Source organism: Tenrec ecaudatus, chromosome 3 (genome assembly GCF_050624435.1).
Source record: "Tenrec ecaudatus isolate mTenEca1 chromosome 3, mTenEca1.hap1, whole genome shotgun sequence".
In the NCBI taxonomy this organism is placed as follows: domain Eukaryota; kingdom Metazoa; phylum Chordata; class Mammalia; order Afrosoricida; family Tenrecidae; genus Tenrec; species Tenrec ecaudatus.
The window spans coordinates 197765944-197789639 of record NC_134532.1 but is presented as its reverse complement, the minus strand read 5'-3'; the positions used below and the strand labels follow the sequence as shown (position 1 = coordinate 197789639).

At 47.4% G+C, this 23696-nt stretch overlaps 1 protein-coding gene across 1 annotated transcript in view; it reads left to right on the top strand.

Moving 5' to 3' along the window:
* The first annotated feature begins 1539 nt into the window (after window positions 1-1539).
* ZCCHC4 (zinc finger CCHC-type containing 4) overlaps window positions 1540-23696 on the top strand; it is a 68389-nt gene continuing 46232 nt past the window's right edge. Inside the window, exons 1-5 of the mRNA XM_075544471.1 lie at window positions 1540-1707; window positions 2447-2565; window positions 3832-3914; window positions 17606-17881; window positions 18570-18647. Of these exons, the coding sequence (XP_075400586.1) occupies window positions 1581-1707; window positions 2447-2565; window positions 3832-3914; window positions 17606-17881; window positions 18570-18647 (683 nt within the window). The 5' untranslated portion in view covers window positions 1540-1580. The remainder of the gene's footprint in view (window positions 1708-2446; window positions 2566-3831; window positions 3915-17605; window positions 17882-18569; window positions 18648-23696) is intronic.

Below are 23696 nucleotides of genomic sequence, written 5' to 3'. Positions count from 1 at the left end.
GTGTGGAGACCCCTGTCAGCACTGAGATGCTTACACGTTCACTGATTCGGCTTTCCTCCTGCAGTTGGCATCGTTGTGTCTGTTTTGTGAAATGGAGGACTTTGTAGATTGGTGTTGGACATATGGGTTAATGTTGGACTTGTGGGTTTGGGCAGCACTGGGTTGGGATGTTTTCTTGATGTGCACTTACCCTTTATATAAAACTCTTTCTTATACATAAGTTTCTGTGGATTTGTTTCTCTAAAGTACCCAGACTAACACAACAGCATATGCTGAATTCTTCTAAAGATAGCCCCTCCCTACCACCAAACTCATACCATTCAAACTCATACCAAGACAGGCAATCTGTAAGGGAGCAGACAGCCTCGCCTTTTCCCTATGGAGAAGCTGTTGGGTTTCAACAGCCCGATGCTGTTAGCAGCCCGATGCTTCTCCTACTATGTATGTCACTTAGGCATTCAAATAATCTCTTCGGCTTATTGGAATTAGAGTCTGGACATGTGAGGGTGCAAGCAGGGAGGCAGTCCGGTGAGAAACGGTGACAGGACAAACCATGTAACAGCAGAAAGAAGGTTGGGAGATGTTTGGGGATACATTCTGAAGATTGAAAGGATTTGTTGATGGTCAGGTGAGGGCCATGAAGGAGAAGGAGAGGAGTCAAAGATAAGGGCAAGGATTTAGGGTGGGAACACGAGTCACTGCCATCTAGTCGACGCTGACTCATAGTGACCCTATAGGGCAGGGTGGAAGGGCTGTGAGTTTCTGAGCCGGTAACGGTTCACCGGTGTGGATGGCCCCATCTTTCCCCGAGTGACAGCTAGCTTTGGGGATCGAATCCAACAAACCTGTGCCCACGATGCACCCCACCAGGACTCAATGGACACGCAACGGTGAATGTTGCAACGATACATGAGGGCGTTCAGGAGGTGCGGGGGCGACAAGAAAGGGTAAAGAACTAGGGCGGGTGCCACAGCTGTTTCTATTGTCAGCCTGCGATGGCTGGTGAGCTGCGATCCGAACCGTCAGCAGTTCAAAACCACCAGCTGGAAGGAGACCGGGCTTTCTACTCCCCCACCGAGTTACAGCTCCTGAACCTCACGGGTCGTTCTAGCCTGTCCTGTGTCCACTGCCACCGGGTCGCTGCTGACTCTTCGCGGGCCGTCAGGACAGGGCAGCGCTGCCCCGGGGGTGTCCGAGACTGGCGCGGCGGGCCGTTTCGAGCTGCCGGCCCTGGGGGGGTCGCTATGACAGCGAGCAATGACACTGACTCAGGGATTTGCAGTTCAACCAAATGTGGCCCAAGACTCGTCATCGCCTCCAGCTATCCTTTATGGAAGAAGAGACTTTACAGGTCTCCGAGGGTGGGGCCGGCGCGCCGACCTACCTACCAGCCAGCCCTACCTGGAGCGGGCGCAGGCGCGGTCGCGGACGGCGTTGGGGGCGGGTGCCCGACCCGGCATCCGCAGGTCCTCCAGGCCGCGCGGGGGCGCTGCGGGGCGACGCGGCGCGCTGTCTCGCGGCGTTGCTTCCGACTGGAGCTCGGTGGTTCACACGGAGGCTGTCGGGACGGCGGTGGGAAGATGGCGGCCCCCAGGGACCCGCGTGAAGCCGTCGGGGCTGAGGGGAGCGCGGGGCGCCGGGGGGCCTCGGGCGTGGAGGTGGTGTTTCCCGAGGACCCCGCCGCCCCCGCCCCGCTGTGCCCTCACGGTGGGTCTCCGTCTGTGCCCAGCGCTGCAGTCGGGTGTCGGGAGAGAGGGCAGAGCTGGTCTGGCGTTGCTGTGGGCTTTAGGACTCCTGGATTGTTATCGGCCCCTCTTCGCCCGCTGGGATGACTGGAAGGCCCCCTTCCTCGGGGCGTGTAGTTTCCAGCTTCTGGAGAAACCAGCCTAGAAGGTTCCGTTTGGTTTCAGGGCTGTTGCATCGTTGCTTTGGGGCGGAGTGTAGGCAACGGGAATGCTTGGGATCAAATACTTCCAGGTGCCAAGTGTTCTGGGACTTCGACTGTTAGTGTGTTGCCTTTTCAATAAAGCAAGTGAGGGAGAGTGGCAGGACGGATCCTTACCCTGGAACCTAGACCCAGAGTGTCCCTAATTTGTGAGGAGAGTGGGGTGTGTAACCCCACTCAGAGCCCTGGTTTTCGGAGAACAGAGTCGAGGTGGCAGAGTGCGGAGCCCTGTGGTTTCCCTGCCCGTTTGGCTCTCCAGACCCAGCCTTGCAGCCGTCACCGTGGCTGGCCTTAGCTCCCCCCGCGATCGCATTGCCTTTCTAGCGATCAGCTTTTCAAAGCGTGTGAAGTTCACTACACCGAGTGGTGGCTAGAATCCCGCCCAGCTATATGTAAAACGCAAGCCAGTTCTATTTAAGGATGGTGAAAGCTATGCAGTTGATGAAGACAACTATGGTTTGACGGTTTTTTCCCCTCTCCTTTCCCCCTGCTCTGGGCTAGGCCCAACTCTTCTCTTTGTAAAAGTGAACGAAGGGAGCGAAGAGACCCGGAGGTTTTATGCCTGCTCTGCCTGTAGAGATAGAAAAGACTGCAATTTCTTTCAGTGGGAAGATGAAAAGGTATAACAACTGTCTTCACGGATAATTTTATTTTTGATGTATGATGTGACAAATGTATTGAGAATGTCTGTAAGACTATACAATTGGAACATTATGTGCCATAAATTTCTAAGAGAAATGATGGCAATTCATAGTGACGTTTCTGAGACTGTAACTCTATAGGAATAGAAAGCCACATCTTTCTCCTGTGGGACAGCCGGTAGTTTCAAACTGCTGGCCTTTCGGCTTGCAGCCTTCAGTGTAACCACTGTACCACCAGGGCGCACTCTCTGTCTGTCTCTCTCTTACACACACACACACACACACACACACACACACACACACACACACACACCCACCCACCCACCCACCCACCCATTCCTGCTCCATCTTCACAGTTGTTCTTAGGTTTGCAGCAGCCACTGTGCTAATCCATATCTGTGAGGGTCTTCCTATTTCTCACTGACCTGCTTTACCAGGTGTGTTAGGCTGGATTCTCTGGAAATGTAAAACCAGTGACACGTACGTGCACATATGTGTACACATACTTGCACACATGTGTACACACATACATAAAGACAGGGAACTGGAGCTTGTTTGTGAACCTTGCTGCCCTTCAGGAGAAAGATCTGGCAGTGTGCTGCTGTGCAGTTTAAAGCCGAGGGAACCCTTCGGGGTGGTTCTGCTCTGCCACAAGGGGTCGCTGTGAGTTGAAAACTGCTCTGTGGCTACGGACAGCTCTGATAATCCCTGGGGTCTTCAGTTCCTGTCTTGGTTCCCCTTACAATTCTCCAAAGAGGTTAGTAGTGAGTCTCTGATCCTCCCTTCGCAAATACCAGTTTCTCCTGAAACGACCGAGTGTGTGATCATGTCTGGGAAGTGGTAGCAGAGTACTCGATGTGCATCTGCAGCAAACATCCTTCATGCAACCCTGATTGTTCTCATGAAGGCGTGCGGAGAGAGAGTGATGGACCTGGCATTCTGGATTCTCTCCAGTTACAGTTGGTGAAGGTTTTCACTTTTAAATTTATTGGGAAAGAGCCCTGCTTACCACTCTCCCGCACGTCCCTTGACATCAGTCACCATGAGAGTTAGGCCTCTCCCCTTGACTGTATTGGGTACTGCTTTAGATGGTTCTAGAAGTGACCGGGTTTATGCACCTTGTTTTCCCCTGAAATGAATGCAGTACTCAAGGATTTTGTGATTCCTTGCTGTCAGCCTGTAACAGCTGTGTTTCTAGGATGCAGGGACATTTGGTGGTTTATTAAACAAACTATTCTTTTTCAGTTGTCCAGAGAGAGACTTGCTGCCCGAGAAGCTCATAACCGACGATGCCAGCCTCCCCTCAGTCGGATGCAGTGTGTGGAAAGGTACGAGTGCCCGGGCTTTGAGTTTTGTTTTTGTTCCTGTTTTTTAAAACTGACTCAGCTGTCCTGCATCTTTTCTGAAGCGCTCACACCCAAATGAACCTTCCAACTCGCTGTGACCGTCCAGGACAAAGTAGCTCTGACCCACAGTGTTTCCATTAGCTCTTTACAGAGGCCGACTGCACAGCGTTCGCCCTGGAGCGGCGGGTAGCTTCGAACTGCTGACTTTTCCCAGGGCAACTTGAAATGCTGAAAGAACGAAACACTTTTTTTTAAAAACCATTTTATTAGGGGCTCAGACAGGTCTTATCACAATACATATATACATCCCTCATCCTTCCTGCACCCTCCTCACAATTGTTCTTATGTTTGTGCCTTTTGTTATAGCCACTGTGTCCGCTCATGTGCTCGGGCCCTTCTTTTTCACCGGCCTGCTTTCCCCAGTACATTCGCCTGGTTTCTCTAGAGACGGTCGCCAGGTCCCACACCAGAAACAGGAAGGTGGCTTCTCAGGTCATGCAGTCTTCTAATCCAGCCTCCCGGCAACGCGGCGGCGTGCCTGCCTGATGCTCACTCTTTTATTTTTTTAGTCATTTTATTGGGGGCTTGTACAACTCTTATCCCAATCCATCCATCCATTCATCCATCCATTGTATCAAGCACATCATCATCATCCTCAAAACATTTGCTTTCTACTTGAGCCCTTGGTATCAGCTCCTCATTTTCCCCCTTCCCTCCATGCTCCCCCTCCCTTGTGAACCTTTGATAATTTATTAATTATTAATATTTTGTCATATCTTGCCCTGTCCGACACATCTCCCTTCACCCAGGGAGGAGGTCACATGTCGATCCGTGTCATTATTTTTTGTCCATCTTAAAACCACTTTGGCAGAGGAGGGCTCAGCTCCTCCTGGGCATGTTTCATGCGGTGGGCAGTGGGAGAAGACCAATTGGTTGCTGCCATATAACACGCCAAACCAACTCACGCCTGTGGGGGTGCCTCGTAACCTTAATGGAAATGCACGTCCAGAGGGTGGCAGGGCCGGGAGGGGTGTGGTCAGGCATGTGTGTCTCGGGAAGGTGCTTTCATCTCTGTTGGTGGGTAAACCAGGAGGAGCAACGTGCCATTGGGAAACCACTCACATTGCTTCTATAGCCCTTCCTCTCACCCCCCCCCCATAGAATATGTCACGTCCTCTATTATGTTCCTAAGTGGGCATTTCTGACCAAGTTTCTGTCTAGCCCTTGTGACCCAAGCTGTGTACTGGGACTTATAACTTATATTCATGGCTATGAGAATGAAGAAAACATCTAAAATGGATTGTGATGATTGTGCAACTTCTTTTTAATATATTTAAAGCATTGAATTATATGATACTTGATTTATATATATATATATATCAATAAACCTGATTTTTTTAAAAAAGTGGGTCAGCTTCCCACAGTGTCAGTCTATACTAAGAGTAGCCTCTAGCCCAAGTGAAACCTCCCTCACTGGATCAAGGCTGGGACCAGATGAAGGGCGTGGCTCTCCGCTGCATGGGCTGCTTCTCAGAAGACTCCCTCTGGAGATGGGAGAATCCTGGCCCGCCCCAGGTGCCATAAAACCTAACACACCATGTGTGGTGTCTTTTTCCAGGGCCTGGTCTCTTGTAAACATGGCCAACGTCCTTGAGATGCAAGTGTTGCTGCCCTGTTGTGGGCAGCATGGTGGCACCCTGCTGTGACCTTCAGAGTTGCAGGGGAAGTCAGCATTCACGGAGGTGCGTCCGGCCAGCTCTGCCTAGTGGCTGCTTCATTTAATTCTGTTTTCTCAGTGCTCATTGGAACCCAGATTTTTACAGACTGACGATTAGGGAGATGCCATAAACATGATTTGAGTGCTCCAGGCAAGGCAAATGGGACATCAAAAGGAGATCAATAAAAATGACATCTCAAAGTGCTAGCCTGCAGTTTGTGGATCCTGCTGAGCAGGCAGCAGAATGTAGTGTGTGCTTATATGTTTGCTTGTGTGTGTGTGTGTTTGTGTGGGGGTGGGATTTATGTGTGTGTGTGTATTTGTGTGTGTTTATATGTTTGCTTGTGTGTGTGTTTGTGTGCGGGGGGTTATGTGTGTGTTTATGTGTTTGTACGTGGGGGGTGTTTATGTGCGTGTGTGTAAGGAGTAGTGCTGAGAAATCTACAGTTCCTTATATCTCGTGCTTGCCACCAAACGTTAAATAAAGTCTTGTGTGTGAACATTAGATATAAAGCAGTATTGCTGAATGTTTATGATGGTTATCAAGAGCAAGCAGTAATGCACACGGCCTGGGTTTATCCTGTGTCCAGAAACAATAAACTGACCGCCAGCTTTCTGAAAGACACTGTGGAAATACTGCCAAAATGAAGGTATTCGACGGGCATGGGCTTTATTGTCAAGTGGATGTTCACATAGCAGGCCTCCATCTCCCAAGTCATCGTCGTGTCCTGAGATAGTCCGTCACACTAGCCTCGCTTTGCTTTGGGGTTTCATCTTGCTCGAGTTCTGGTGCTCCCTCATCCCCTTGGTTTGTGTTGTCTGGTGTCTGAGCAGCAGGCTTTTGTCCATATGGGACCCCAGAAAGCTGGGTCCACTTTCTGTAGGTGCTGTCAGCCCTGGATCATTACTCTCCTTAGCGTTCCCCCCACTCTAGCCTGGGTGGTGTTGAGGGTCCGATGTTGGCCCGCTAACTGCGAGGTGGGCCTTTCAAACCCACAATGTGGGAGAAAGACAAGGTTGCCAACTCTGAAGGTTTGCAGTGTCAGAAACCTTGGATCGCATGGCTTTGAGGCAGTGGCCATTGCATGGGGTACTGTGCTGCACAGCGCCTCTTTGAAGCGTTCAAAGCAAGGATGTGATTTTGAGGACTTGATGCCTGACCCACGCCATGGATGCGTGTGAAAGTTGCATACGATGTGAAAGTTCATATGTGTGTGAAAGTTGGGCTTTGAATAAGAAGACTGAATAACAATCGATGCATTTGAATGATGGTGTCGGCGAAGCATCCTGGAAGTACTGTGGCCAACCAGAAGAACAACTTCTTCTGTCTTGGAAGAAGTACGGCCAGTGTGCTCCTCAGACGCAAGGATGGCAAGTCTCCGTCTAACGTCCTTTGGACATGTTACTGGGGTCTAGGGACTCTCAAAGGGTTTTCCATATCGACTTAGGCAACTTCTTTTTGCCATTTTAGTTTCTGGTGCTTCAAAATGCTCTATTTTTGGCTAAGGGGCACACCTGGCCTAGAAATCTTTGAAGATTTCTCTCAGAGAGATGCAAGATGGATGGGCCTATCTGGATCTTCACTTGGTTGTGTTGACTGTCACAAGTAACACACAGTCCTGACTTCCAGGACGCTGTGCTGTCTGAAGTCAAGCAGTGTGAGTCTTCTAACTGTTCATTTTTATATATTGTGTAGGTAATAAAACATGAAATATATCCATCATGTCGTTCAGATGTCACTACACTGAAAGGTTCTTTTTCAAATTTGTTTTCCATGTACTAGGCCCTTTTTGTTTCCATATGAATTTTAGAATCTGTTTTTTGGTGGGGTTTTTTCCCTCTCACTAAAGCCTGCTGGGATTTTTATTGGAATCATGTTTAGAAGTAAATTCTAAAAGTGACATTTTAAGAATACCGAGTTTTCCCAGGCATGGCCCTATAGCTCTTTCATTTTTGGCTCATTTTAGTTTTCCTATGTGGTTCCCCTCCCTACCCCACGCCACCCCACCCCACCCCACCCCCGGGTGTAATAGCATTGCATATTTTCTTTTGGTCAGATTCATCCTGTAGTAGTTCACATTTTAAATGCTGTTTTATGTAGCATTATTTTCCAATTTTCAGTTTCTAAATGTCAGTAGCCTATAAGCAACATAATTAATTTTGTATATGATCTTTTATCCTGCAGCTTTTCTAAGCTTTCATATTAATTCTATCAAAGTCTTTAGGACTTTCTGTATAAACTATCACATTGTAAATTAAGACAGTTTAATGGTTCCTTTGCAAGGTATGCCTTTTATTTTGTTTTCCTGCCCTATTAAGAAGGAAAGAAAAGATCAAAGTAGATGTTAAAGAAAGATACTCAGAAACCTGCCCTTGATTGTAGAGTAGCTACAGCTAATGAAAGAAATGATGAAGTAAAAGAGTTGATCATCTCAAAGATCAATTCGAGAAGACAAAGTTAAGTATTATAAAGAAATGTGCAAAGACCTAGAATTAGAAAACCAAAAAGGAAGAACATACTCAGCATATTTCAAGTTGAAAGAACTGAAAAAAAATTCAGGCCTTGGATTACAATATTAAAAGAGTCTGTGGGCAAAATATTGCATGATGCAGTGTGAACAAAAGAAGATGGAAGGAATACACAAGGTCACGCTATCAAAAAGAGCTAGTCGACATGCAAGTAAGATTTTGCTGAACAACATTTACGTCATTGCAGCAGTACATCAACAAGGAACGGCCAGAAATGTAAGCAGGATTCAGAAGAGGACATGGAGCAAAAATATCATTACTGATGGCAGATGGATCTTGGCTCAAAGCAGGGAGTACCAAACAATATTTATTGTGTTTGATTAATTATGCAAAGGTAATGTTGTATAACTCATAACTAACTATGGAAGGGCTTGAGAAGAATGGGGATTCCCAAACACTTCATTGTGTTCATGCGGAACGTGTCCATGAGTCTAGAGACACTTGTTCAAACAACACAGGAATACTGCGTAGTGTGTGGCAGGTTGTGTCCTCTCACCATCCTTCTTCAACCTGTGTGCTTCCGAGATCATCAGAGGCTGACTATATGGAGAAGAATGCAGGATCCGGATTGGCGGATACCCTTTGGAGTATTGAAAAGCAAGGATGCTACTAAGGTGTGCCTGACCCAAGCCATGGCATTTTCAATCAATGCATATACATGTAAAAGTTGGACATAGAATAAGGAAGACTGACAAAGCATAGATGCATTTGAATCATGGTGCTTGTGAAGAATATTAAAAGTATCATCAACTGCCCAAAGAACAAACAAATCTCTCAGAAGAAGGACAATCAATGTGCTTGGAAGAGAGGGCGGCAAGGCTTCATCTCAAGCAGTTGGGAGAGACCAGTCCCTGGAGGAGGACATCTTATTTGGTAAAGCAGAAGGGCACGGCCCTTGCCGAGATGCAGGACACAGTGGCTGAGCAGTGGGCTCAAACACAACTGCGGTCGGTGAGGAGGGCACAGGCAGGGCAGCGTTCGCCCTGTTGTACGGAGGAGCGGGCCGCTGAGTCAGAACTACCTTCAGGGTATCCGACAGCAACAGCAGAAACTCCAGTCAGTGTTGAAAGACATAGCAAGAGTAGATAGCCTTGCTTGCTTTCAGTTTTAGGGAGATCATAGTCAATCTCTCATTAGGTCTGATGTTAGCTACACGTGTTTGTTTTGTCAACTGCTTTTTCTGCACTTACTGAACCGAAGTTTTGCGTTTTGTTTCCTGGGGTTTTGTTCAGCTTGCGTATCTGCTGGGTTTCAGGGAGTGGCTTGAAATACAGAGTAGCCTGCATTCCTAGGGTAAGCGCCCCTTGGTCCTGGTCCTTTCTTGTGTTGCTGGGTTTGATTTGCTAAAATGCTGATTTTGGAGTCTCTGTGCTTGAGTGACTTGGTCTTTAGTTTCATCTCTCTTTTTTTTTAGTTTCATCTCTTGTACACCTTTCCGCCCCCCTCCCCCGTCTCATGAAAAGGGAAATGTTGCCGCCTCTTCAGGTTTCTGGAAGAACTGGTGCTGCTTCACCATCTGCTGCCTGCATTGCTTCCAGTTAGAAATCGGACGTTGTTCCTCCCGTGGTTCCTGGCTATCTAATGTGTCCTGCTTTCCTCTGGCCTCTTTTAAGGTCTTCTCTTACCCTATTCTGCAGCTGTGTAAACCCAGTCTCGGAACGAGACTCATCTGTTTTTCCTGGAGCATTTTCTCCTTGTTAAGGCAGGTGTCGCCATGTTGGATAACGGTCAGAGTGAAGCGTGGCGTCTTCCTGGAAGCCAGCAACGAGGCAGCCACAGCTCAGCATCCCGCTCCTCGCTTCCAGAATCTTTTGATACGCTGCTTTCCTTGGGTTCAAAACCATTTTAGCCCTTATCTTCTCAAAATGATAATGCAGTTTTTGCCTTTACCCCTTAAAGGACTTCACTCGAATGTGTATTTCCCTCCTTGTTGCTGTGTTTGGATGTTTTCCTGCGGTGCCTTCAACTGTACCGATCTTTTCTCCCGCAGCGCCTGCTCTGCTGCACTCTCCTCGTTCCGTGTGCATTGCAACTCAGACAGTTTGGGGAAAATCTTTATCAGTTTGAGTCGGTCTTTTCCCATTTTGTCATGTCTTTGCTGAGTGGGGATATCCTTTCCTTGGTCTTTTGGAACATGGGGGATATAGTGACATGTCACTGCTGTCATAACCCTGACGACTAATTGTGCCTTCTTTGTCTAGGGGCCCGGGTTTCTTAGGCAGCCCAGAGCAGCTTAGTACTTTAGCCTAGGTTGGCCCTTCCTCAGCTATCGGGGTTTCCACTCTGGCTTGTCGGAAGGCAGCACTGTGGGTCCTGTCGTTGTTTCCTGCTCATGCAGTGGGTAGTTTCTTCACATATCAGCACTGGCCGGCCCTCAGCAGAAGCCTGGCGGGACGTGTCAGCAGCTCTGGGAGCGAGTTCTCCCTCCCTCTGTCTCGCTGGCTCCCACTCTCCCTCGGCAGCTTTCCCCTGTCCATGCACTCCGGCAGAGTCTCCTCCACCCTGCCCTGTGCGCTCCTGGTCCAGCTGTCTCGTTGTTTGGTGCCATCAGGTCGATCTGACCCATAGCAACCCTATGGACAAGCGAAAGTCATTGCCAAGTCCAGGTCAGCCTCAAAACTTGTTAGCTTTGCGCCCAGTGCCAGTCTCACCATCCTCGCTTCTGAGGAGCATCCTGGCTGTACTTCCTCCAAAACAGATTTGCACATTCTCCCGAGAGCACATGGTGCTTTCAGTGGAATGCTTCCTCGGATCTCTTGACTGCTGTTTCCATGAGCATTGATTGCAGATCCAAGCCAGACAATCTCCTGATGACTTCAACCTTTTCTTTGTTTGTCATAACGTTACCTGTTAGCCCAGTTGTGAGTAGTTTGGTTTTCTATACAGTGGGTTGTAAGCCATTCTGAAGGCTGTATTCCTTGATTTTCACCTGCTACTCACTTTGAGCAAGCAAGGCTGTGTCACCTGCATGTCCCAAGTTGTTAGTTAGCCTTCCCCCACTCCTGATGCTGTATGTTACTTCATGTAGTCCAGCTACTGGAATTGTTTGCTCAGCATATAGGTTGAACAAGTATGGTGAAAGGATACAACGTTAGCACACATCTTTCCTGATTTTTAATTATGCAGTATCCCCTTGTTCTGTTCACACAGTTGCCTCTTGATCCATGTACAGGTTCTGCAAGAGCCTGTGTTCTGGACTTCCTATTCATTTCTTTAAAAAAAATCATTTTATTGGGGGCTCATACAACTCTTATCACAATCCATCCATCCATCCATCCATTGTGTCAAGCACATTTGTACATTTGTTGCCATCATCATTCTCAAAACATTTGCTTTCTGCTTGAGCCCTTAGTATCAGCTCCTCATTTTCCCCTTCCCTCCCCACTCCCCCTTCCCTCACAAACCATTGATAATTCATAAATTATTAATATTTTGTCACATCTTACACTGTCTGACGTCTCCCTTCACCCACGTTTCTGTTGTCCGTCCCCCAGGGAGGAGGTTATATTTAGATCCTTATAATCAGGTCTCCCTCTCGACCCCACCCTCCCTCCACCCTCCTGGCATCACCACCCTCACCACTGATCCTGAAGGGATCATCTGCCCTGGATTCCCTGTGTTTCCAGTTCCTGTCTGTACCAGTGTACATCCTCTGGTCTAGCCAGATTTGTAAGGTAGAATTGGGATCATGATAGTGGTGGGGGAGGGTGAAGCATTTAGGAACTAGGAGGAAAGTTTTATGTTTCATCGTTGCTATACTGCACCTTGACTGGCTTGTCTCCTCCCCACGACCCTTCTGTAAGGGATGTCCAATTGCTTACAGATGGGTTGTGGATCCCAAATCTGCACTCCCCCTTATTCACAATGATTTGATTTTTTTGTTCTTTGATGCCTGATCCCTTTGACACCTTGTGATTACACAGGTACTTCTTCCATGTGGGCTTTGTTGCTTCTGAGCTAGCTGGTCGTTTGTTTACCTTCAAGCCTTTAAGATCCCAGACGCTATATCTTTTGATAGCTGGACACCATCAGCTTTCTTCACCACATTTGCTTATGCACCCATTTGTCTTCAGCGATCATGTTGGGAAGGTGAGCATCATTGAATGCTTTGGAATTCCTGTTCTTCACAAAGCTATCTATATTAGTTATGATCCACACAGCTGAATGCCTTTGCATAATCAATCAACCACAAGGAAACATTTTCTGGTGTTCTCTGCTTTGAGCCAAGATCCATCTGACATCAGTAAGGATATCCCTTTTTCCATGGCCTCTTCTAAATCCTGCTTGGATTTCTGGCAACTCCCTGGCAATTACTACTGCAAATGTTGTTTAATGATTGTCAGCACAATTTTACTTGCATGTGATATTAATGATATTGCCCAGAAATTTCCCCATGCTGTGGAATCACCTTTCTTTGGAAAGGGTACAGATAAGAATCTATGCTGTTCTGTTGGCTTGGAAGCTGACTCCAAATTTCTTGGCTTAGCCTAGTTGAGTGTTTCCAGGGCTTCATCAGCTTGTTGAAGCATTTAATTTGGTATCCCATCAATCCCTGGGGCCTTGTTTTTGGCTAATGCCTTTACTGCACCTTGGACTTCTTCCTTCACTACCATCAATTATTAATAATATGCTACTTCTGAAGTGGTTGAATATTGACTAGTTCTTTTTGACATAGTGATGGTAGTTGTAATATTAGAAGTCTCTCTGAATTCTTTTTATCCCCCACACTCACTGCGATCCAGTCGATTCTGACTCAGCTAGTTTATTGCAACCTACAGGACAGGGCCGAACTGCCCCTGTGGAGCCCCCGTGCATAGGGGTTGCACTTCGAGCTGCTAACCACAAGTTCAGTCTAAGTTCAAGTGATCTTTTTTTCAAGTCCTTTCTTCCCGTCTGTCACCCTCTCTTTTCTCTCTGGTTAAGGATCAGGCTGTCCAAGAGCAGTTAGCTTGGGAGCAGGAAGGTGGATTTTCAGGACGAGCGCATTTCCTGCTGTCATTCTGAATGCATGTTGACAACTACAAGTCACACTTGCGTTGGATACATTGGAGTACAGCTGCTTTAAAAACGCTATGGATTCTGGGGAAGTAAAAGGGTGGGTTTCCCCTGCAGTTCCACCTGGATGTTCATTGGAACCATCTGATTCCTCTCAAACTACAAGGACTTTTGGGGAGCCATCTTTCCCCAAAAGGTGATACTGGTGAAATATTACCAGTCACCTTCCAGAATCTTTCTCTCGTTTGAGGGCTTAGTAGAGATGTGATTTTGTTGGCCAGTTCACAGTAATACACATTCTCTTGATACAAATAACCCACGTTGTTCATTCCTGTTTTCTCTGCCCCCACCCCCAATATATTTCTTTCTTTTTAAAATTTTATTTGAGATGAATTTTTCACTAAAGACTACAAGTCCATTTCAAGTTTACTTTTTTGAAAAAGCTGCTCAGACCACTATTAAGTAGTTTTGAGAGGTAAGGAATCCTCATCCTCCGCGTGCTCCCCCAGAACCTGACTCCAGGCCATGATTCATTCACATGCCTTCGTCCACCGGCCTGGTGAACGCCAGGAATGGGAACCTTGTGGCTGCTGCCTTGGCTGTGTGGGTTCTTGCATGTGTGAAACGTCTCGTGTCTTTTAAAAAAAGAGAGAGATAAGGAAGCTGGCGGATTTTTTTCTTTTAAGAAATATTTATATATATTATATAATATTTCTTTTAAGAAATATATATCCTATCACAAGAAATGAAATCATTAATATTCTATTAAACACTGCATACATGTGTTTCTCTTGATCCCCCACCCCGCTCAGGAACCTCTCCCCCCCACATGCTTTCTGTTCATAACTTGCTGGTTTTTTTTCAATCATTTTATTAGGGGCTCATACAACTCTTTTCACATTCTGTACATACATCATTTGTGTACAGCACATTCGTACGTATGTTGCCATCATCATTCTCAAAACACCTGCTTTCCACTTGAGCCCTTGGTATCAGCTCCTCATTTTTCCCTCCCTCCCCGCTCCCACTCCCCCTGAACCCTCGATAATTTATAAATAATTATTTTTTTATCATGTCTTGCACCAGCCGACGTCTCCCTCACCCAGTTCTCCGTTGTCCGTCCTCCAGTGAGGAGGTTACATGTAGACCTTGTCATCTATTTCCCGTTTCTCCCTCACCCTCCCTCTACCTTCCCAATATTGCCACTCACACCATTGTTCCTGAGGGGCTCATCTGTCCTGGATTCCCTGTCTTTCCAGTTCCTGTCTATGCCAGTGTACATCTTCTGGTCCAGCCGGTTATATAAGGTAGAATTGAGATCATGATAGTGGGGGTCGTGGGGAGGAAGCATTCAAGCACTAGAGGAAAATTGTATGTTTCCTTGTTGCTACACTGGACTCTGACTGGCTCGTCACCTCCCTTCAGCCCTTCTGCAAGGGATGTCCAATTTCCCCCAGATGGGCACTGGATCCCCACTCTGCACTCCCCCTCATTCACAATGGTATCTTTTTTTTTTTTTTTTTGGTCTTTGATGCCTGATCCCTTCGACGCCTTGTCATCTTACAGGCTGGTGTGCATTTTCCTTGTGGGCTTTGTTGTTTCTCAGTTAGATGGTCCCTTGTTTGTCTTCCAGCCTGTGGGACCCCAGATTCTATATATTTTGACAGTTGCACACCATCAGCTTTCTTCACTGCATTTGCCTGTGCACCCGCTTTGTCTTCAGTGTTTGTGTCGGGGTAGGCCATAACTTGCTATTCTAATCATCTTTTTTGACGTGTTGTTGCCTTCAGTCTCATTTTGTGGCCCCAGCCCTGGAGGTGCATGATTGGAAAGATCACTCAGGCAGCTGAGGGTGGGTGTGCCCACGCTCTTCCCTACAACCTCAGTTAGGGACCCGTGAGTTTCCTGGCTCAGTGGACACCTGTAGATGGTGTCATAGCCACGGACTCAGGGGCACCTTGCATCCCTTGCTCGGTTAAAACCAATTCACTGGGCCTATAGGATACTGCCCCGTCCCTGTGAGACGGGCCAGGCATCATAGACTGGCACCAGGGCACCCACACACATGTGCAGTCCCCACCCCACAAGGGACCAGCCTGTGCCCAGGCTGTGGAAACCTTTACCCTGAGCCTGACCCTCGGCATGTCTCCGGCGTGAAGTACCCACGTGCACATTAGCCACTAGGAGCCACCGTGCTGGGCCACCTACAAACCATCCAGAGGCAACACGTGGCATCAGTTAGTTACTGTCTGCTTCCCAGAGATACCAAACTCCACTTGTGGTTTCTTAATCTTTTCATAGATCTTTATTCTGTAAATATAAACCAAGGTAGCATTTTTGGATTATTGAATGAGGGTGAATGGAGTCTAGGTGCGTTATGCCAGAACTGTAAAAAAGATTACTTCATTGCTCCCGCATTATATGTGTGTGGGGGTGTTATTTGTGTGAAGGGGTGGAGGGTGTGGGTTTCACCTGTCTGCATGGTGAGCTGTAGGTCTGGATGGCCGAGTGCTCAGCTTGGATGTGACTGTTGGTCTCTGTCTGGCATGAAAGAGAAAGGTAGGAACCCAAGGATGGAGAAGGACCTGGATTTCAGCACTAATTGTCTCCTTGAACGACTGAGAGCAGAGGAGCTAGAAGGTGCCTGGCAATCACTCCTCATTCTGATCAGGGACGCCCCACAGAAATCTGCATCCGAAGGGAGAGAAATAGGAATAAGAATGGCACATTCTTAAGGAATTTAGACTTTGGGGACCTATGGAGGCTGAAGGAATCTCCAAGATGCCAAGACTCTTTAAAAAAAAATTTTAAAAACATTTTATTAGGGGTTCATACAACTTATCACAATCCATACATATACATACATCAATTGTATAAAGCACATCTGTATATTCCTTGCCCTCATCATTTTCAAAGCATTTGCTCTCCACTTATGCCCTTTGCATCAGGTCTTCTTTTTTCCCCTCCCTCCTCGCTTCCCCCTCCCTCATGAGCCCTTGATAATTTATAGATTATTATTTTGTCATATCTTGCCTTATCCGGCATTTCCCTTCACCCCCTTTTCTGTTGTCCGTCCCCCAGGGAGGAGGTCACTTGCAGATCCTTGTAATCGGTTCCCCCTTTCCAACCCACTCACCCTCTACCCTCCCAGCATCGCCCCTCACACCCCTGGTCCTGAAGGTATCATCCACCCTGGGTTCCCTGTGCCTCCAGCTCCTATATGCACCAGTGTACAACCTCTGCCCTATCCAGTCCTGCGAGGTAGAATTCAGATCATGGTAGCTGTGGGGGAGGAAGCATCCAGGATCTGGGGGAAAGCTGTATTCTTCATCGGTACTACATCACACCCTGACTGACTCATCTCCTCCCCTAAACCCCTCTGTGAGGGGATCTCCAGTGGCCCACAAATGGGCTTTGAGTCTCCACTCTGCACTTCCCCCTTCATTCACTATGGTATTTTTTTTTGGATGATGCCTTATACCTAATCCCTTTGGCACCTCGTGATCGCACAGGCTGGTGTGCTTCTTCCATGTGGGCTTTGTTGCTTCTGAGCTAGATGGCCGCTTGATAGCCGGGCACCATCAGCTTTCTTCGCCACATTTGCTTATGCACACATTTGTCCTCAGCGATCGTATCATGGAAGTGTGCAGCGAATGATATAATTTTTTGTTCTTTGATGCCTGATAACTGATCCCTTTGTAACCACGTGATGACACAGGCTGGTGTGTTCTTCCATGTGGGCTTTGTTGCTTCTGAGCTAGATGGCCGCTTGTTCACCTTCAAGCCTTTAAGACCCCAGACACTATCTCTTTTGATAGCCGGGCCACCATCAGCTTTCTTCACCACATTTACTTGTGGTGAAGAAAGATGCCATGACTCTTAAAAAAGCAAACAAACAAACAAATCAAAAAGCCACACTCATTACCTCTAAGTCAATGCTGACTCAGAGTGACTCTAGAGCAGGTTAGAACTGCCGCTGTGAGTTTCTGAGACCAACTATTTACAGGAATAGAAAGCCCGTCTCTCTTCCAAAGTTTGATTGGTAGTTTCGAACTACAAACCTTGTGGATCATAACCCAACCCGTAACCACTATGCCACCAGGGCTTCCCCAGGGCTCTTTGGGTTTCTTCAAATCTTGGCTCAAAACTACCGTGAAAACACCAGCCGCTCCTCTGGAGAAAGATGAGCTTTCCACTTCAGGAAAGAGTCACAGCTTGGAGACCCACACGGGCAGCTCTGCCTCGTCTTAGAGGGTTGCTACAAGTTGGCATCGCCCTGATGGTAATGAGTTTTGTTTTGTTTTTGGCTTCTTTATGCAGGACTTTTTAGAGCAGCATATTTGTGGAACACTCAAAGTAGCAAAAGTGCGTGGTCCTTCATACAACACACTTCACATCCCTTGATCACCTCCTGTTTTCTTGCTCCTGGAAGGTACCTGACGTTTATCCAGTTGCCCCTGTCCCAGAGGAAGTTTTGCCAAAGATGTCAGCAGCTGCTGTTGCCAGGCGACTGGGGAGAACACAAGGAGCACCCTGTGGTGGGAGAGATCTCCGTGGCCCAGCTGAAGAGGCCCAGTCAACTCCTGTACCCTCTGCAGAACAAGAAAACCCACGCCCAGTATCTGTTTGCTGACAGGAGCTGTCGCTTCTTGGTGGACCTGCTCTCCACGCTCGGGTTCACAAGAGTGCTGTGTGTGGGGACTCCCAGGTAACCCCATCATCTGCTCTCTCGCTTTCCTCCAGCTCCGCTCTGGGTGGGCCTTGCTTGAAGCAAGCTTGCATGCAGGCCTGCCGGCACCATTTTGTTACCATATTTCCTACCTGTGGGGGCTCCCTTCCTGTCTCTCTGTCCCAGTGTGGTCACAATATCACACACATCTCCATCATGCTGTTGCACACCGGGTAGACTACTGCAGAGTAGGTGCACTCAGGAACGGGTAAGATTCGTGCAACTGTCTTTATCGCAATACTTAATTGTATCGGAATACTTCATTTTACCTCTGAAACAGAACCCACAGTACGCCTGTGTTGAAATTGTAAGGGCATGTTCATGGAGTGGTTATTCAGCACATGCAGAGCTCAGCACAAAGCTTGAATAATTCAGGGGATATGTAAGGCCCACTCCCTGCACGTAGAGGGGGCCCCGCAGTGTTGCTTTGAGAGAAACTGTTATAGATTTTGCAATGAGATCGGAGATGCTTTCTGAGTTGATCCTGTAATCTTAGACTGACTCCTCTCTTTTGGAGCGGCCTTAAAGAATATTTGCTGGATGGAGACCTGTGTTGTATGTGCCGATTCTCATTGAAATTTCATTTAAGGATCTGAAAAATAGTAATGATGTTTGCCTGTGTGGTATTTGTAATTTCTCATTAAGTGTCTTTCACTAATGGTTTTAGGTTACACGAGCTGCTCAGGTTGAAAGCGTCAGACGAGAAGTCGAACATTAAGAGCCTGTTACTGGATATTGATTTTCGGTAGGTTTACAGAGTATTCATTCTGATTCTTCTCCTGTTTTCTTCTTACTGTTTTTCCCTTCTTTGTTGTTGACTGTCTGGTAAAACTCCATAATTAGTTAACACCTAGCCGTCGTCATTGTTTCCATGGCACTTTTAGCGACGTGCCCTCAATGCACAGCCTGTGATCTTTCAGAGTTCCAACAGGAGCCAGTGGCTTCTCTTTTTCCGGTCTCACTCCCTGACTCTTCCCTGTGACCGTGTCTTCTTGTCTTTGGTGCACTCAGCGTGCCTTCCTGTTCAGGGAAATAGTTTCTTTCCCACTTATTTTCAAAGCTATATGAACTTCCTCATGATCAGTCAGGTCACCAGCTCGGGTCTTGAAGTTGTTGTTGGGCTGTAGGTTACAGGATGATGTGTCGGTTGTCTGATGGGAAGGGAACACTGAATGGGGTCTGAGGCAGAGGACTGGAAAACGGGCGGGGCTTGTGTCAGAGGGTGCCAGTTCAGTGGCATCGATGTGTTGGGACGAGAAAGCCCAGACTGCCTAGAATCTTACCTCTGATGGTAATTTTGAAGATAAATCTGATTTATAGCACAGGATGATAAATTCAGCCACCCACAGTGTCTGTAACTGAATCTGCAGACCAAGTGTACTCACCCTCAGTTACTGATTGTCTCGGTGTCTGACATTCAGCATCGACATTCGTAAATGGCTACTGTCCCAGCAGTTTAGTGCGGAAATGCAGTGCGGCCAGCAGTAACGAGTGCCCAGGGACAGGGCAGAGTAACTCTGGCTCTGAAGCTAAGGTTATGTGTCACCCCGACTGGCCATCATTCTCATTGGTTTAACTGAAAAACAAAACAAAATACTGCCATCGGGTTGGTCCTGACTCATAATGACTCTATAGGACAGCGTAGAACTGTTTATAACAGAGTAGAAAGCCTTGTCTTTTCTCCCAAGGCAAAACTTCTGGTCTTGAACTGCTGACCTGCTTCCTAAGCCACCAGGGCTGAAGCAGTTGTTTAATGATGTTATTTGACAGTGATGTAATGATGTAGTCACCCTCCATTGTCACATAACGCTGATTGTCATTTACCAACCAGGTCTTTGGAACATAACTAACCATATTGATAAGAGAGGGGTGGGTAGACTCTTTCGTTTCTTCAGTTATTTTAGTTCCAAGAGTTTATGGTTTATGCATAACACTGTGAGGCTCCCTGCCCAGACTGTAAAGTACTCACTAAACCCTCCCAAGCTAAACCCACTACCATTGAGTTGACGCCAACCCATAGCAGCCCTTTAGTACAGGGTAGAACTGCCCTGTGAGTTTCCAAGTCTGTAACTCTTTTGTGGGAGTGGAAAGCCCCGTCTTTGTCCCCAATTTCTAAATAGCCTGGATGCCCTTAGAAATAAGGCACAAGTTGAGATGCGTGATTCCTCCATGGGCATCACACCATCTGCTCTGCGCCCAGATGCCCATTCCAAACTAGACTCACTGCCATCGAGTCAGGGCTGACTCACAGTGACCCCTGTGAGTTTCCAAGATTATAACTGTTTGTGTTGAATAGATAACCTTGTCTTTCTCCCTTGAAACTGCTGGTGGTTTTGAGCTGCCAACCATGGGGATCGCGGCCCAACATGTAACCACTAAGCCACCAGGGTTCCTGGGATGCATATGAGCACCTGGAAAGTAACTGGGTTTTTATAAAAAAGTAGACAGAGTAGAGTAGCGAGCAGTCCCGCTGGTTATGAGCTGTCCGCATGGACATGGAGAGCCAGGCACACCCACCTTGTGGCACAGAAGAGGGACCTGAAAGTGACAGTTGGAGGACAGGCCACCCTCTGCCTGGAAACAGAGGACTGGTGGAAACAGAGGACTCTTCCATGCAGGTCTCCATCTGGCAGCATCAGTGAGGGACTCAAAAAGGGGCTTCTTGTCTACTGTACCCCACCATGAGGACTGATGGACTTAGTCAGGTGGACTGAACCGATGCTGCTCACTAATACCATAGCTGAGGGGACCTTGAAGTTTCCTCCCTCTGCCACTTTTAAACCCCAAAGCCCACCTGACATGCTACAGTGACACATCAAGCCTCAGAGGGTGGACTGGGCAGTCATGCCCCTCCTTTCTTGAGACTGGTTGCCAAGGTGATGAGTTGGGTACTCCCTGCTCATTAGCATGTGTTTAAGTGTTGCCTGGATATTTTATAAAACAAAAGCCTATTGATTGCTAGGGCTATTTTTAGAAACCAGAGTCTAGAGGCCAAGCCTAGTTCTCTATCCAACAAATACACTATTAGTATCATTCCCATTTTGAATTTTGAAAGAGTCGAGTTTTGTGTTTCTTTTTATTTACATCTGATGCGGTCTAGCTGACCAATATTCCATGTTGTTGAGAGAATCTATCAAATGTAATATGTTCTCTCTCAAAAATAAGACAGACCTCTCCCTAGGCTGGGTATTGTCAGGAAAATGGAAAAGAACACACGTTGTGGGGTGGGTGGGTGGAGGAATGTGCGGCTGCCTTGTAAATCAGTGATCCCTCAAAAAGTGAAGCATAGAGCTACCTCTGCCCCAGCTCTCCAACCTCTTCCGATTGTCCTAGGGCTGGTCCTCTCAGAAAGCAGAACCAGTGGGGTGTGTGTACGTGATGTGGGTGTGTCAAGAGAGAGAGAGAGAGACTTATAGCAAAGGAGTGGCTCACACAGCTCTAGAGGCTGACAAGTTTAAGTCTGTGCGTGGGTCAGGTGGCAGGCAGGAGGCTTCTTTGGACTCCTGTAAGTGCAGGGGGCGATGATCCCGAGGTCAGCAGCTTAGAGGTCATGCTTCTGGCTGCCCAGGCAAACGAATCCAGAGTGGCAGGTCAGATGGCGGATGATAAGGACTCCTCGGGGTATCAGGCAGTGCGGCAGGCTGCTGCTGGCTCAGATGCCAGGTGCCGGATCCTGACTCAGCAGAAAGCAAGTGAGCTTTTCCACAGCGCCCACTTATTTTGGAAGTAGGGCATGCCTGTGAGGAAAGTGCCTTTCAATTGATTGCATCAAGGCTGTTGCCTCTCGCCCTAATCTGAGAAGATGGTAAGAATAACCGGGGCTGCTTTCAGCCAATCCACGTGGAAGTGATTATATTGTGTTGGATCACAATGTGGGAGGGTTCTAGGCCTCATGTGCTAAACCACTGAGACTTCTGGCCCAGCCAAGTTGACATGAACCCTTAACCATCCTTGGCGAATGTACTTGAGACTCAGATGAGGTAGATGCACCCAGTGTTCACTGCAGCATTATTCACAAAAAGTCAAAATATGGAAGCAACTCAAGTGTCCAACAGATGATTGCTGTTCTGAGGCGGAAGTGACCCCATATTCAAATATATTCAACAGAGATCTCTTCAATAAGTCTCATGCAGGAGAAAGACAAGACACAGACAAATCATCCAAATGCGACCAACCATCAGCATGAAGCCTGAATGGTAGCCAAAGAATTCATGGCCACGTGGCAAATTACAAAACACGGACACAAAGAAAATCAGCTCACAATTAGGATCGACAGCACATAGTTCCTCACTGCCTCTGCAGCAGCAGGACAGGGCCTGTGGTGGGGACGTGGTCACCGATGCAGATTGGAAGCGATTGCTTCTGGGGCCCTCTAGCCATCTGGGTTGGAATAGAACTCCTGACCATGCCACCTTGCTACCCCAATTTCCATTAAGAGCAGAACCAGACAGGTCCTGAGGGCAAGACTGCCCCTCCCAGGACAGGCCAAAGGACCCTTTAATCTACGTTTAAACATACTCTGCCTGAGAGCAAAGCTTTCTACCACACAGGGGTTAGTGGGCAAAAAGAACTCAGTGGAAGCTAGCTTATGTCAGGACTGAAAATGGATATGAACTCTCACTGGAAGCCAGTCTTCAGCAAACCCAGGGCTTAGCATGGAGCCCTAGATCTTGGGGTAAACTAAGTATAGCCTATATCCATACAGTGGGATGTTAATCAGCCATCAAGCTAAAGGAGGTTCTCATACATGCTAACACACAAACTTTGAAAACGCTTATGTTAAGGGGGAAGCATGTCACACACCAAGGAACAAATATTATTCCACTTACTTGGACAAATCATCCAGACAAAAGCTTATTACTGGTTATTAGGGGTTAGGGAAGAAGTGCTAAAGGCCTAGTGGACTACACATGGACTTGCTCACCACAAGGTCCAAGGTTCAAACCCACCAGTCTCTCCGAAGGAGAAAGGTGGAGGCTGTTTACTCCTGTAAAGATCGATCATCTTGGAAACCCATGGGGACAAGTTCTACTCTACCTTATAGTGTTGCTGTGCATCTGAATCAACTCGGTGGCACGGAGTTTTGTTTTTGGAGTGAGGGGCTCTAAGTAGAAGGGAGTGGGCAGTTGTTGCTTCCAGGGGGACCAAGTTTCTGTGAGGGTGATGAAAAACTTCTGGAATTGAATAGTGGCAATGGTTGTGCAACGTGATTGAATTGATATCACTTGATATCACTGAGTTGTCCTCTTAAAAATAGTTACATTGTCCATTTTTGACCTTTGGTTTGTTAGCCTAAAATAAAGTGGAAAGACTCAAGGCAAGCATGCTTTTAAAGTGTTAAAAAGTGACTTTAAAACACAAATTTTGTAATTCATTTTTCTTAGATTTGCAAGTCACCTTTAAGTTGTCTATTAACAGCTACGTTTCTTGGAAACTACCTAGCCAAGAAGTTATTACCTGTCCCTTCTTCATAGGACTAGACAAGTTGCTCACATCTACGTCATGTGAGGGCTGCTTGGCAGGTGGAATCCATGTGTGACGCTGTAACTAGCCCTAGTGGGACCTAGGCCCCAGGCACAGTTGAGAGCTAAAACGGCCGGACGCTGATTTTGAGGAGAGAGAGAGAAAAGGTGTTTCTGCAGGAGGCTGTGCAAGGAGCCAGGAAATAAACTCAGGTCTGATTTCCCCTCTGTGAGCGAGATTACAGTTTTGTAGGGTTTGGGAACAAAGAAGTTACACATGTTAGGTACCGTTGAATGGCTTCCATCTCAGCGACCCTTTGTACAAACACTGC